This window comes from Orycteropus afer, unplaced genomic scaffold (assembly GCF_000298275.1).
Source record: "Orycteropus afer afer isolate SDZICR_OR568_19922 unplaced genomic scaffold, OryAfe1.0 scaffold00231, whole genome shotgun sequence".
NCBI lineage: Eukaryota > Metazoa > Chordata > Mammalia > Tubulidentata > Orycteropodidae > Orycteropus > Orycteropus afer.
Window position 1 is genome coordinate 3,300,544 of NW_006921818.1, and position 16,094 is coordinate 3,316,637.

At 39.5% G+C, this 16,094-nt stretch overlaps 1 protein-coding gene across 1 annotated transcript in view; it reads left to right on the forward strand.

The window, feature by feature from the left end:
- DNAH6 (dynein axonemal heavy chain 6) overlaps nucleotides 1–16,094 on the forward strand; it is a 447,135-nt gene that overhangs the window by 192,073 nt on the left and 238,968 nt on the right. Inside the window, exons 34-38 of the mRNA XM_007948902.2 lie at nucleotides 701–883; nucleotides 1,434–1,577; nucleotides 11,309–11,530; nucleotides 12,360–12,507; nucleotides 13,968–14,125. Coding sequence (XP_007947093.1) covers nucleotides 701–883; nucleotides 1,434–1,577; nucleotides 11,309–11,530; nucleotides 12,360–12,507; nucleotides 13,968–14,125 — 855 coding nt within the window. The remainder of the gene's footprint in view (nucleotides 1–700; nucleotides 884–1,433; nucleotides 1,578–11,308; nucleotides 11,531–12,359; nucleotides 12,508–13,967; nucleotides 14,126–16,094) is intronic.

Sequence of the window (16,094 nt, forward strand, 5' to 3'; positions counted from 1 at the left end):
ATGGGGTTTCCAAGGCTGTAAGTCTTTACAGAAGCAGACTGCCTCATCTTTCTTCTGTGGAGTGACTGGCGGGTTTAAACCACTGACCTCCTGGGTTAGCAGCCAAATGTCTTAACTACTACACCAAAAAAAAACAAAAAACAAAATTTACTGCACCAAGTCGATTCCGACTCATAGTGACCCTTTTTGGGTTTCTGAGGTGGTAAATCTTTATAGAAGTAGATTGCTCTGTCTTTCTTACATGGAGTGGCTGGTGAGTTTGAACTGCCAACCTTCTGGTTAGCAGTCAAATGCCTTAGGCACTACACCACCAGAGCACCTTACTATACCACATAGACATTTAAAATTATTTTCTTCTGTTTCATCTCTTTTATTGTTCTTAATTGTAAGAGATATCATCATTACAGAAGAGTACATGAAATACATATATTGTCAATTTAAGAAATAATTAGAAAATGAACACCTGTGTATCCATTACCAGATCAAGAAGCAGAATGTTATTAGCTATCAGAATCCCCCTTGTGTCCTTTCCTAGTCATAGAAGAGTTTTTTTTTCCAATTTAATTTGTTTCAGATCTTCTGAACTTTAGCCTAAAGATCAGAGAATATATTGAAATATACAGACCTGAATGAAACTATTTCTAAAATTAATTATACATTTGATGTATTCTTACTAAAATAGCTTTTGCTTTATTTTCAGCTGAATGAAGAAACCCAGGAATATATATTAAACCTTTTCCAACGTTATGTTGACGATGGTTTAAATTTTATTAATAAAAAGTGCAGCCAAGCAATTCCACAAGTGAACATCAGCAAAGTTACTACACTCTGTTGCTTATTGGAGTCTTTGATACTTGGAAAAGATGGTCTTAACTTAACAATGGTATGAGGGGTTTTCTTACTGCTATGAGGCTAGGAAAATGAGATTATTGTATAGATGCTTTGCAGATAACTCCTAATTTCCTGTAATATGGTCTTTTTTTTTTTTTCCTCTAATTTTTCAGGTCACTAATGACTGTGATTGGGTACATAAAAACTTGAAGTTAGAAGGAATGTTAGGCACCCTCTAGCCTACTCCTCTACTCAGCATTTGAATTTTCTCAGTCTTTGTCTTGTTCCTATCGTGCCCAGCTAGCAGCTGCTTAAAAAGCTCCATTCAAGCATCAAACAGTTTTAATAGTCCATCAAAGAATAACCTTGGCATTTTTTCGTACATACTCTTTGTCATTCATTTCTCATCAAGGTGTTCAAATATGTATCACTAAAAGAAAACATTGTTTTGTGAACCATCCCATGAAAGATAAAAAATTCACACTGTGCCGTTTTATGAATATCTGAATCTAAAAGAAGGAAAAAGTATTTGGACTTTGCAATTTAAGATTCTTGTTATGTTTACATAAAAATGTTAAAACTGTGTATCTTTGTTCTTTCAGGAACAAACAAAACTGAACACTGTCATATGTCAAACTTTTGTATTCTGTTATTTATGGTCTCTGGGTGGAAATTTAACTGAAAATTACTGGGATTCTTTTGATACATTTATTAGGACACAATTTGATGACAATCCTGATGCCAGGGTAAGAGCTAACTAAACTTGATTTTGACATAATAATTCTGAATAATTAAAATTAAATTTTGAGGCCAAAACTTTAAGAGCCTTAGTTTTACTGCAAATGTATATTCTTGGCTAAAAAGGTGTCTAAATTATTCACTTTTTTTTTCATTCTTAGAACATTTATTGTATTTTTTTAAAAAAATTAGGAGTCTTCTCCCAGCTATAAGAAGAGAGTAAGACATAAAAGTGTATAAAAATTTGCCATGATATTCTATAGACTACTGAATTCCAGTTAGTAGATTTATTTTTTATGGTGTGATGAATTAGCAAGTCTAAAACTATCAGCTGTACATTCTAAGACTGAGTAAATGAATAAATATTTTGAGGACAATAGCAATACTTCTCACTGTTAGAGAAGAAATTTATAAATACGAAAGGAGAAAGATTAGAATGTACTTTGTGTTGCGGATCGGAACTAGAGATCTCAGTATGAACTCATAGATTATTTTTAAGTACTCATACATTAAAAAATAAATAAATAAAACCAAACCATTGCCTATGAGTCTTTTCCAACTCCTAGCAATCCTACAGGGCAGAGTAGAACTGTCCCATAGGGTTCCCAAGGCTGTAAATCTTTACAGAAACAGATTGCCATGTCTTTCTCCCACAAATTGGCTGGTGGGTTTGAACCATCAGCATTTTGGTTAGTAGCTGAGCACTTAACCACTGCATCACCAGGGCTCATCTGTACACTTATAAATATATGAAAATGGAGATAGAAAAATATACATAGATATATAAATTTCCCTTCACTGTGTACTGAAAGGAACTAGGAGCAATGACATCCCCATAGCAGTGAGCATACTTAATTTCTAAATATTTTTCTCCACTAGAAGGAGTTCTGGTGGTGCTGTGGTTAAGGTACTTGGCTGTTAACCAAAAGGTTGATGATTTGAACCCACCTCCAAGGAAGAAAGATGAGGTAGTTCGCTTCTGTAAAAGTTTGCAGCCTTGGAATCCCTATGGGGTCACTATGAGTCAGAATCAACTTGATGTCAGTGAGTTATTCTCCAATAAAGGGAACCAGGGATCCCAAATGAAATAGCTGATGCCAGGATGGAGTAGAGAAAATGCAAAATGAAACTAGAGCCTCTTATGCCAGATAGTAAAGAAGTACTTAAAGAATGATGGACATAAGTCAAAAGAACACAGCTTGAAGGGACAGAAGTCCACTGCCCAAACCTGGGAAGATTTGAGCATCAAAATAAATAATGATAGCAATGGATTATAACTTTCTGGATAAAATAAAAATGTGTGAACCCATGATGATAATGAAAATATTCATATGTACATATGTATATAAATTGAGGAGAAGAAAAAGCTCTTCTTTACAATAGAATAACAATCTAAGTAGAAGGAATGATAGAGTTACAAAGTCACTATTTTGCAGCTTTTATAATAATAGGTAAGGAGTTCTGGTGGTTCAGTGATTAAGGCATTCAGTTGATAACCGAAAAGTAGGAAGTTTGAACCCACTAGCCATTCTGTGGGAGAAAGATGAGGCAGTCTGCTTCTGTAAATATTTATAACCGTGGAAACCCTATAGGACAGTTTTACTCTGTCCTCACTCCTTGGAAGACTGGGCAATCTACTTCTTCAGAGATTTGTTGTTGTTATTTGCTATCAAGTCAGACCCGACTCATAGCGACCCCTCCTTGGGTTTCCGAGGCCATATCACTACGGATGTAGATTGCCCACCTCGTAAACCCAAGAAGAGATCGCTAAGAGTTGGAATCAACTTGACAGCAGTGAGGTTTGTGTGTGTGTGTGTGTGTGTGGTTTATAGCTCTGGTGGCATAGTGGATAAGGCATTGGCTGCTAACCAGAAGGTCAGCAGTTCAAACTCTCCAGCTGCTCCATGGAAGGAAGATAGAACAATCTACTTCTATAAAGATTTACAGCATCAGAAACCCAATGGGGGTCACTATGAGTGGGAATCAACTTGATGGCAGTGGGTTTGGTATAATAATAGTTGATTGAAATGGCAGGAATCATCAATAGATGCTAAAACTAGTGGGTGAAAGTTTCATGAAACAGAATATTTACATAGTTTCAAAGTACCTCTGCATAAATTACTGGTTATTTGCAAAGACAAAAATCTTATCTTTACAGTAGAGAACTTTTAAACACCACCACCTTACCTAGTGATCAGTTTAACATCAGCAATATTGGGACAAGGCTGTGCCTGTTAATATGGTACACGGAAAGGTAAATAACTGTTTCTTTTGTATTCTTTTCAACAATGCCTAACCTGAATCTAATCATGAGGATACACCTGGACACCCCAAATTGAAGAGCATTCTATAAAATAAACTTGCCTGTATTCTTTGAAGCTGTCACTGTCATGAGAGACAAAGAAAGCTGAGAGATTTTCAGATTAAAAGAGACTAAAGTGATACAGGGAGCTCTGGTAGCATAGTGCCTAAGGCACTTGACTGCTAACCAGAGGCTAGCCTTTCAAACCCACCAGCCACTCCTTGGAAGGAAGGTTGGGCAATCTGCTTCCGCAGTGATACTGCCCCAGAAACCCAAGGAGGGGTCGCTATGAGTTGGATCTGACTCCACAGCAGTGAGTTTGGTTGAGTAGATAGGAAACCCTGCTGAATCCTCAAAATGTTTGCTTCATAACTGGGCAGGATGGACTATATTGGAGGACAACTGGGAATTTGAAACAAATAGACAAACAGACCCCACTGGGCCACAGGAAGTGATCTGGTGTCATCACAGAGCAGCAGGAGCTATCCCAGCATTCAATTCAACAAATTGAAATTCTATTACATGGTGACACAATTCTGTGTACTAAGACTCGGAAGGAAGATTGGACAATCTACTTCTGTAGTGATACCACCTCGGAAACCCAAGGAGGGGTCGCTATGAGTCAGGGCTGACTCGACGGCACATAAAAACAACAAGACTAAAGAAATTTCCTAAAATCCTTAGCCTCATAGATCTCACACTGGAGTGGAAGGAATCAGGAATAGACAAAAATACATACATCAAATGGTGATGAGTGGTATGCAGAAAAAAGAAAACAAAGTAAGGGTGATAGGGAGCACCAGGGTGGAAGTGGGGAACAATTTTATATATGGTAGTCAGGGAAGCTTTGCTAATAAGGTAATGTTTGTACAGAGTCCTGAAGAAAGCTAAAGAGCTAGAGGTTATTGAAAGATAAACTATTCCAGTCAGAAGGAGATGCAAGTAAAAAGGCCATGACTTGTTAAAGTGCTTGGCAATCTTGAGAAACAGCAGGGAGGCTCATGAGGTCAGAGTGGAATGACCAAGAGAGAGTGTGGTAAGAGATGAGGTAGAAAATGTAGCCGGAGGCAATCTACTTCTGTAGTGATATTACCTAGGAAACCCAAGGAGGGGTCACTATGAGTCAGATCCAACTTGATGGCAGTGAGTTTAGTTTTTGGTGTTGGTTTATAGCCCATTTGTAAGAATATTGGCTTTCCCTTGAGTCCAGTGAGGTGCCATTTATGGATTTGGCCAGAAGCTTTTAGCAGGACAGTGGAAGCTGCTGGCCCGGCAGTGGTCATAACATCTGGGTAGTCCAGATGAGGGGCTGGGTTCCTCCTCCTGTCTGCAAATCCCAGTGAGTGGATTACTGGATTTGTGTTCTTTGTGTGTGTTAGTGGCCTTACAGCCACCCAGTGCTAGCCAAAATCCAGGGAGTATTATAGATTCTACCTTTTCTAGTCATTTTCCCATAGCCAGTAAAACACTAAGTTCAGTGAATATTATCCCCTAAGTATTTTTTCAAATATGTCCTCTTCTCTTCATTCTCATTACTTCTGGAATACTGAGATTCTTATCATTTATTTTCTGGGTTATTAAGATAGCCTATTTATTGTTCCCTTGCCTTTGGTCCTGTTCCTGTCTGACTCACCATATCTGTCAATTACAGTGGTTTGAATAATGTCCACAAAAAATTATTGTCCATTTGGAATCCCAGAATGTGGCCTTATTTGTACACAAATGTATAGACCAACTGTGTAGACATTATTAATGAATATAAGGTCATACTATATTAGGGCACACCCTAAATCCAATGACTGATGATTTTATAAAAAGAGGACATGCAAAGTTACGTAGACACACAGGAAAGAAAGCCACGTAAAGAAGACAGAGACAGAGAGTGCAGTGATGCAGCAGTAAGCCAAAGAACACCAAGAAGGATTGCTGGGAGCCACCAGAAGCTAGAAAGAGGCAAGGAAACTCTGGAGTCTTCAGAAGGGAGCATGGCCCAAAAGCCACCTTAGATTTTAGACTTCCAGCCTCCAGAACTGTGAAATAATAAATTTCTATTGCTTTAAGCCACCTAGTTTGTGGTGCTTTGTTACAACAACTCTGTTGCTGTTAGGTGCTGTCAAGTCATCTCCGAATCATAGGGACTTGCCCGACAGAATGAAACACTGCCTGGTCCTGTGCCAGCCTCACAATCCTTGCTATACCTGAGCCCATCATCACAAGCTCTGTGTCAATCCATCTCATTGAGGGCCTTCCCCTTTTTCGTTGACCCTCCGCTTTACCAAGCATGATATCCTTCTTCAGAGAATGGTCCCTTCTGACAACATGACCAAAGTAGGTGAGATGAAGTCTGGCCATTCTTGCTTCCAAGGAGCATTCCAGCTGCACTTCTTCCAGGATAGATTTGTTGGTCCTCTTAGCAATCCATGGTGTTTTCAGTTTTCTTTGAAAACACTACAATTCAAAAGCATCAACTTTTCTTTGGTCTTCCTTATTCATAGTCCAGCTCTCACATGCATATGAGGTAATTGAAAATACTATGGCTTGGATCTTCAGGGAAACATCTTTGCTCTTCAGCACTTGAAAGAGGTCTTTTGCAGCACATTTGTCCAGTGTAATACATTTTCTGATGTCTTGACTGCTGCTTCCATTGATGTTGACTATAGAACCAAGTAATATGAAGTCTTTAACAACTTCAATCTTTTCTCCATTTATTGTGATCCTGCTTATAGATCCAGTTGTGAAGATTTTTGTTTTCTTTATATTGCATTGTAATCCATACTGCAGACTGTAGTTTTCAATCTTCATCAGTAAGTGCTTCAAGTCGTCCTCACTTTCAGCAAGCTAAGTTGTGTTGTCTGCATATTGTAGGTTGTTAATGAGTGTTCCTCCAATCCTGATGCCATGTTTTTCTTCATATAGTCCAGCTTCTCAGATTATTTTCTCAGTATACAGATTGAATAAGTATGGTGAAAGGATACAACCCTGATGCACTCCCTTCCTGATTTTAAACCATACAGTATCCTCTTGTTCTGTTCAAATGACAGCCTCTTGATCTGTGTACAGGTTCCTCATGAGTACAATTAAGTGTTCTGGAATTCCCATTCTTTTCAATGTTATCCATAATTTGTTATAATCCACACAACCAAATGCTTTTTCATAGTCGATAAAACACAAGGAAACATCTTTCTGCTATTCTTTGCTTTCAGCCAAGATCCATCTCACATCAGCTATGATAAACCTCATTCCACATCCTCTTCTGAGTCCAGCTTGCATTTCTGGAAGTTCTGTCAATACATTGCTGCAACCGTTTTTGAATTATCTTCAGTAAGATTTTACTTGCATGTTATTAATGATATTGTTCAATAATTTCCACATGCTGTGGGATCACCTTTCTTTGGAATGGGTACAAATATGGATGTTTTCCAGTCAGTTGGCCAAGTAGCTGTCTTCAAATCTCTTGGCATAGCCAAATGAGTGCCTCCAGCGTGGCATCTGTTTGTTAAAACATCTCAATGGGTATTCCATAATTTCCTGGAGCCTTGTTTCTTGCCAATTCCTTCAGTGCAGCTTCAACTTCTTCCTTCAGTACCATTGGTTCTTGATCATATGCCACTTCCTGAAATGGATGAATATCTACCAATTCTTTTTGGTATAGTGACTCTGTATTCCTTCTATCTTCTTTTGATGTTTCCTGCATCATTCAATATATTTTCCATAGAATCTTTCAATATTGCAACTTGAGGCTTAAATTTTTTCCTCAGTTCTTTTAGCTTGAGAAATGCTGAGTATGTTCTTCCCTTTTTGTTTTCTAACTCCAGGTCTTTGCACATTTCATTATGATAATTGGCTTTGTCTTCTTGAGCTGCTTTTTGAAATCTTCTGTTCAGCTCTTTTATCTTGTCATTTCTTCCAATTGCTTTAGCTACTCTCTTTTCAAGGGCAAGTTTCAGAATCTCTTCTGAGATCCATTTTGGTCTTTTCTTCCTTTCCTATCTTTTTGATGACCCTTTGCTTTCTTCATGGATGGTGTTCTTGATGTCATCCCACAATTCCGCTGGTTTTCTGTCACTGGTGTTCAGTGCATCAAATCTATTCTTTAAATGGTCTCTAAATTCAGAAGGGATATAATCAAGGTCATTTTTTGGCTCTTGTGGACTTGTTTTAGTTGTCCTCAGTTTCAGCTTGAACTTGCGTATGTGCAGTTGATAGTCTGTTCCACAGTCAGCTCCTGGCTTTGTTTTGGCCGAAGATACTGAGTTTCTCCATTTCCTCTTGCTACAGTTGTAGGCAACCTGATTCCTGTGTACTCTGTCTGGTGAAATCCACCTGTATAGCTGCCGTTTGTGTTGTTGATAAAAGGTATTTACAATGATTAAGTCGTTAATCTTGCAAAATTGTATCATGTGATCTTCAGCATTATTTCTATCACCAAGGCCATATTTTCCAACTACCCAAGCTGCTTCTTTGTTGCCAACTTTTGCATTCCAATCACCAGTGATAATCAACACAGCTGAATTGCATGTTTGTTCAATTTCAGACTGCAGAAGGTGGTAAAAATCTTTAATTTCCTCATCTTTGGATTTGGTAGTTGGTGTGTTAATTTGAATAATAGTAATATTAACTGGTCTCCCTTGTAGGTGTATGGATATTATCCTATCACTGACAGCATTGTACTTCATTATAGATCCTGATACATTCTTTGTCATGATGAATGCCATGCCATTCCTCTTCAATTTGTCATTCCCAGCATAGTAGATCATATAATCAGCTGATTCAAAATGGCCAAAACTAGTCCATTTCAGCTCATTAATGCCTAGGATATCGATCTTTATGTGTTCCATTTCATTTTTTGACAACTTCCAATTTTCCTAGAATCATACTTCATACGTTCCATGTTCTGATTATTAATGGATATTTACAGCTGTTTCTTCTCATCTTGAGATGCGCCACATCAGCAAATGGAGGTCCCGAAAGCTTTACTCTATCCACATCATTAAAGTTTGCTCTGCTCTGAGGAGGAAGCTCTTCCCTAGTCGTAATTGAGTTCCTTCTGACTTGAGGGGCTCATCTTCTGGCACTGTATCAGACACTGTTTCAGGCTATTCATATAGTTGTTCAGTAATATATAAGACAGTGTTTTGCTGTTATTCATAAGGTTTTCACTGGCCAGTTTTTGAGAAGTAGATGGCATCTTCCTTCTTCCAAGTCTGCCTTAGTCTGGAAGTTCTGCTGAAACCTGTCCACCATGGGTAACCCTGCTGGCATTTGAAACACTGGTGGCACAGCCTCCAAATTCATAGCAACTCACAAGCCACCTCAGGACAACAAACTGACAGACAACTTTGTTTCCCTCAGTTGTTCCAAGCCACTCCGAATACTTCCTGGTTTCCTTCAGCCACTCCAAACCACCACTCTCCCTTAGCTGCTCCAAACCCACTGGTTCACTTTCCTCTCAGCCTCCCCCAGCTGCTTCAACACCCGCTTGCCCAGCCTACCCTGGGCACTTCAAACACCCACCTGCCCTCCACACCTGGCCCACTTGCCCAGCCTGCCCCAGGTGCTTCAAACATCCACCTGCCCTGCACACCCAGCCTGCTTGCCTGGCCTGCCCTGGGCACTCCAAACACCTGCCTGACCTCTAGGAAACTAATATACCTTCTATTCCTACTTTACTGAAAATTTGTTTCACAAATGAATATTATATTTTATCTAGTACTTTTTCTGTGTTATTGAGATGATCATTTTTTTCTTTTTTAGTTTGTCATTTAATATATTTTTTCTTGAGTAGAAGACATACAAGATATGAAGCTGATAAAAATTGATACTCCATTTGATGTTAGCCAAAAGTCCAAGAAGTGATTATTCTTAATAGCCAGTGGAAACAATCCAAATGTCCATCAATAATAAATAAACTGTTCCATATTGATACAATGAAGTACTATATAGCAATTAATTACATTACTGTTAAATATAACAACATGAATGAATCTCACAGACATAATGTTGAATGAGAGAAGTCAGATACAAAAGAGTACATGACATATGATTCCATTAATAGAAAGGTCAAGGACAGGCAAACTAATGTAGTCATTACCTTGAAGGAGGGGTGGTATAGGCTTGTGTTGACAAAGGACGGGAACAAGGGGGTCTTCTGAGGTAAAGGACATGCTCTCTATCTTGGCCCAGGGGTGGTTATATGGATATTTATATATGTAAAAATTCTTTAAACTGGACTTCTAAAATCTGACAAAAGATAGTATGTTATACCTCCATAGAAGTTTTTAATAGAATAGAATAGAAAGTAGAGTGAATTACACATAGTAAAGGTAAATATTACAGTTTTTTAGAAATGAATCTATATGTATATACTGGATCACTATGTACAATAAACTTCTTACTAAAGGTCATCATCACATGAGCTTTAAATCTTAGTGCTCTGTACATGTGCCAGAAAAAAAACTTCTGAAATATAATCCAATAATATCCCCCACCTGCTCAGAATCTTTCATTGTAAGCACTTTACCTTAAAAACCAAGGCTTGTCATAACCTGGCCCCATCTCTGTTCCCGAGTTCACCTCTCACTGTTTGCAGTGCTGTGGTAGTTCCCAGTATGCACTGTGTTCTCTGTGGTCTCATTCTTCCTATCTTGTTTTCTTAGTCTGAACCCTCACCCTTCTTTCCCCATCCTTATCCCACCCCTTCTTTGCTCATCTAATTCCTGAATGTTCTTTAAGTCTGAGCTGTAATATCACTGCCCCTTAGAAGCCTTCTCTTGCCACCACCATAACTTCCCTGTAAGTAGAAATTAGCCATCCCTCCTTTGTGAATGTACTAAACTCCATTAGACCATTTATTTCCTCATGGGTGTTGACTGACATGCTTGTCTCCCTCATGGAATACAAGGTCCTGGAAGACAAAGATTGGGTCTTGTTCAGCACTGTGCCCCCAGCACCAAACACAGTGATTGGCATGAAGTAATCCCCTAAATGTTGAACTGAATTAAAAATGCTTTATAATTTTAATCTGGGGTTTTAATATAATCAATTATATTGCAATAATCAATTATAGCATAATGGTTAAGTGCTCAGCTGCTAACTGAAAGGTCAGTGATTCACACTCACCAGCCACTGCAGGAGAAAGATATGACAGTCTGCTTCCATAAAGATTAAAGCCTATGGAGTAGTTCTATTCTGTCTTAAATATTCACTATGAGTCAGAATTGACTTGATGGCACACAACAAAAACAATATAATCAATGTCAGATTTTCCTATGCATTGTGTTTAAAGAATTAGTGCCAGCTATCTAAACAGGTCCTTCTCTAGAAAGAAAAAAGAAATCTGAATCCATTCATGTTCTTTGACTTCTTTTGTTTCTGAGTCACTATTTCAGTTCCCATTAGTCTGTCCTATTGAAGGTGCTATTTAATTTCATACTTTAGCTTCCCAGTTCTGGTGATCTGTGGAGCATTCACATGGACTTTGAAATCAAACGGCTGGATCCCTGGGAACGAATCATACCATCCTTCAAGTACAGCCGAGATGTTCCATTTTTTGAAATGCTTGTCCCCACAACTGATACAGTGCGCTTTGGGTATCTAATGGAAAAACTACTAGCGGTCAAGCATTCAGTGCTGTTTACTGGAATAACTGGAGTCGGCAAGGTAGGAAAGCTGTATCAAACAATAGTGTACAGAATTGAGAGCATGTTGGACTTAGACTTGTAAGCATCAGAAATCATACATTATTCATCAGGGAAATTCTTTTGAATTTTGGTAATTTTTTCAGGAAGGAGGTAACTATGCTGAATCTATATGGACCCTAGGAATTGTTCCAAAGTTTGCCAGTTTCTGAATAAATTCTTAGGGTCAATATTATATAAACCACAGGGTCCTCTGGATCATCATTTGTGTTTTGATGCTTTGTCACTGTACCCCTTGGAATTTATGGGCTCCCAACTGCACTGGTTAGGGTCGGAATTGGCCAGAGCAACTTATGTCCCAGTAGACTATTGATGAAGGTCAGTCTTCCCCTTGTGCCTATTTACCTGACACAACAACAGTGTTATTTGACTGTTGTGGAGAAAAGTCAAGCATAGGAAGAAATGCTGACTGTTGAGCCTGTTGGTTTTGGGGGATTCCACATAAACAGGCATTCACTGTGTCCAGTCTCCCTTATTTCTAAAAGAAATCGAGCATTGATTTGGGCCTTTCTGTAACTCTTGCTATCATGTTGGCTTATATAGTCAGAAGGGATGGTAAGAAAATAGAAGAAACTTTTGGCTGAGATAGAGTCAACTGGAATATTCCTTTGACTCTCATAAACATAACTAAATGGAATGTCCAGCAAGAGAACAACAGACATTCCAATACAGCTTTAACCTCTCACCTTTTACCATTTCTTACTCATCATATTGGATTATTACTAACATAGACAATTGAAAAATGTTATATTGAATTTGAAATCAATTAACAATTTTTTTAAACTTTGAAGTCTGTTATTGCAAAAGGATTGCTAAATAAAATTCAAGAATCATCTGGCTATGTTCCTGTTTATCTAAATTTTTCTGCTCAAACTTCATCTGCAAGGACACAAGAGATCATTGAGTCAAAACTGGAACGGAAAAGAAAAAATATTCTAGGTAAGAATTAGCATTTTAGTTTGTCCCACACAAATTACTCATTCAGCTAATAAATCACTAAAACAGTGCACATGATAAAAATACAATTGGATAAAGTATTTTCTTTGTTTTATTGTTAAAGATAATTCTATTAATGATATTCTTTCTCTGATATATTGAGATGAGAGGAAGTGAAAGAAAGGGCAAATGTCTCCTCTGTAACTGGTGCTTAGATGGTCCTCTCTATGAACTGATCCTACTTCTTTGGCTGGCACTGAATGACCGTCCATGCTGTCTGTGTGGCAGGCTTCCAGAAGTGGGCTCTCCTAAGGGACTCCCAAAGAGTCTCCACAGGCCAGGCACTGGCCTCCCCACTGGAAGGCTCCCTGATGTTGAGAATCAGGCAGGCTCTCAGTTGCCACTCAGTCCTACCCTCCAGCAACGCACCCCATACCCTTTTGCTGGTGCCATCCACTTGCCCAGTCTCTGCCTTCCTGGGGTGGGGTGGGGGGGAGGTACTGTCCAGAAGCTCAAGCTCCACTGCCTTCCGCTTTGTTCATCATCCAGTTGCCCTTGCTACCCCAATCAGTGGGAATACCAGATACTTCCCTACACCACTCTTTCCTTTTCTCTTTTTCTTTCTCAGATAGGCACAAGGCAACAGATGCCGGCCTATCTTGCTGGTGGGGGCCCACATCTTTATAAGTGATTCTCATGGAGCATTTCCCTACCTCCCTGCCCCACCACTTGGCTTCCAGAGACCAGAGGTTGGGGTGGAGCACTGAGTTTGCCTCAGTTACTTTGGAAGTGCCTTCTGTAATTAATCCCAAGCACAGAGATGTAGCTATTTGCTCATAGGTGGAGTCACCTACTCTGTTTAAGTCATTCTCTTGTCCTTGCCATCACTCATTCTTTTTTTTTTTTTTTTTCCTGATGAGTGTATATATTGACTTTCTGAAAGTTAATGTGACATTGTGCAGCTTCACTATACTGAATTTCCCTTTGATGTGACCAGGATGCTTTTAATGTCCTGTCCTATTTTCTCTGTGACGGTGGTAAATGGCATTTGTGTGAGGAAAGTTTCACTATTCTGCTTCCTAATGTGAAAAGAAAATACCTTCCTTCTTCACCCTATGCCAAGGCCATGCATTGGGCAAGGGCAGCAGTTGTGGCTGACAGTGAGAAAAGTTGAGGTCTGATTAGAGACCATATGCTTCTGAGAGTGAGGAGGGGGGTACCTGACAACATGATCACTCTGGCCAGCTTCACATCTCCCTCCAAGGGTCCAGATGGGGCCAGAGGGAGGGCTCTCCTCCTCAGGAAGAGACTCTGCCGGAGCCTTCCTCGCTCAAGGAAGAACGAGCTCATTATGACCTACAAGGTGTCCACTTAGTCCAAATTCATTCCTAAGCTTTGTCTAACATTTTCCAAGGGTGACTCATAATTCTTTAGTTCATTTTCTCCACCCCACCCCCCGCCAGGAGCACCAGGAAACAAACGAGTTGTGATTTTTGTTGATGATTTAAATATGCCCAGACTGGATCGCTATGGCTCTCAGCCTCCCATTGAATTGCTTCGACAGTACCAAGATTTTGGTGGATTTTATGACAGAAACAAACTCTTTTGGAAAGAAATACAGGTTACTTTTGGTTTAAAATTATTTTTTGTGTTTAAATTTAAATGTCCTTAAATTTAATTCACATAATTCAGTTCATTGTATTGAGTCCCTGCCATGCTGGATTTACAAATTCATGGACAAGTGAAACAGCCTCCACCTCCCAAGGCTCCGAGTGGACACAGACATGTATTTGTAATGCAAGATTACTTATCAGTGGAGACACAGGAGAGAGATGGAATTTGACTGGGTTGAGCATGAGAAAAACCTCAGAGGAAGTGATTTCAAAACTAGATCTTTAAGGCAGGTCATAACAAGCAAGGAAAAGGAGTGCTTTCCAGCTCAGGAGCAGGGACTGTGAAATACTATGCAATATGGAGTGTGACCCCAAAAGTAGAAGAGAGGATTCCCAGGAGGTTTTCAGAGGGCACACCCTAGAGAGCCACGATGAGGAACATGGATTTATCCTGTGAGTGATGGGGAGCGTCTGGAGGAGATGTAATGGAAAGACCCCACTGGCTGCAGAGTAGGGATGGACTAGAGAGGAGGCATGATCAGAGGCAGCTGCAGGATCTGAGAGGAGAAGTGGGTTGGAGTCCCAGTGTAGTGAAGTGTGTGACTAGAGGGTTGAGGGAGAAAATTGACAGGACTTGTGGGGTGTAGAGACAGAGAGGAGTAGGAACCAAGGTTGACTGTCTTGTTTCTGTTCTGGAGAATGTGAAGCACCGGCCTGGACAGTAAAAGGAATGAATGAGTTTCACTTTGCTCACAATAAAAACAAACATTTCATTGTACCAGGCACGATTCTGAGTGCCTCACACTTACTAACTCAACTCTCCCAACATTCTGTAAGACAGTGCTATTAGACCCATTTTACTGATGAAGAAAGAGAGTACCAGAGTATTAATCATTAAGTAACCAGCCCAAGGTCACATTACTAATAAATGGAAAAACTGGGATTAGAACCCAGACTGTTTAACTCATGAATCTGTGCTTGTCAGCCAAAATTCCTTTCTGTCCCCCATGTTAAGCTCAGGGTCCTCTGGACCTCTAAGTAGAGTTCTATCAAGCTGTTGGCTTCTTAAGTGAGAGCTCTGGGGAAAGAACAAACAGGAAGATAAAAATTTAGAAGGAAAATAAAAACTCAGAATATAGGTTGTAGTTAGAAGCCTGAAGACTTCTAACTTTAGACTTTTGCATATAATAAGCATTTAATGTAACATAACAGACATGATGTCTTTCAATTTAAATTGCAAGAGTGGGTAAAAAGTTCATTCATTTGTTCATTTATTCAACAAATACTTATTGAGCATCTACTATGTGCCAGGAACTATTTTATGTCGTGGAGATTATTATTGTCCAACTCATGGTGACAGAATGAAATGTTGCCCAGTCCCATGAGATCTCCATGATCATTGATATGTTCGAGCCCATTATAGAAGGTATTGTGTTGATCCATCTCATTGAGAGTTTCCCTCAATGATGTTGGCCCTCTACTTTACCAATCATGATGTCCTTTTCTAGTGAGGGATACCAGGGTGAGTGAAACTGTTGAAAATGTCTGCTCTAGTGGAGCTCACAGAAAACTTGGGTGTTGCACATGGCTGAGTGCTCATCTACTAACCTAAAACCTGGCTGTTTAAACCTACCCAGAGGCACCATGGAAGACAGGTCTGGCTTCTGATAGACCTATGAAACAGTTCTACTCTGCACACGTGGGGTCACCATGAGTTGGAATTGACACCACAGCAACTAGCAACAACCACAACAAAGTGGAGCTCACATTCTGGTAAAAGCATAAGCAAGGAAGGGTGAATTTCCATGGGAAATGACAGATGAAATGCAGCAATCACATAAAGGGGAGTGTTTGAGATGAATCATAATTTTTCCTTTAAATAAGATATTGTTGTTGTTGTTGTTATGTGCCGTCGAGTCAGCCCTGACTCATAGCAACCCCTCCTTGGGTTTCTGAGGCAGTATCACTACGGAAGTA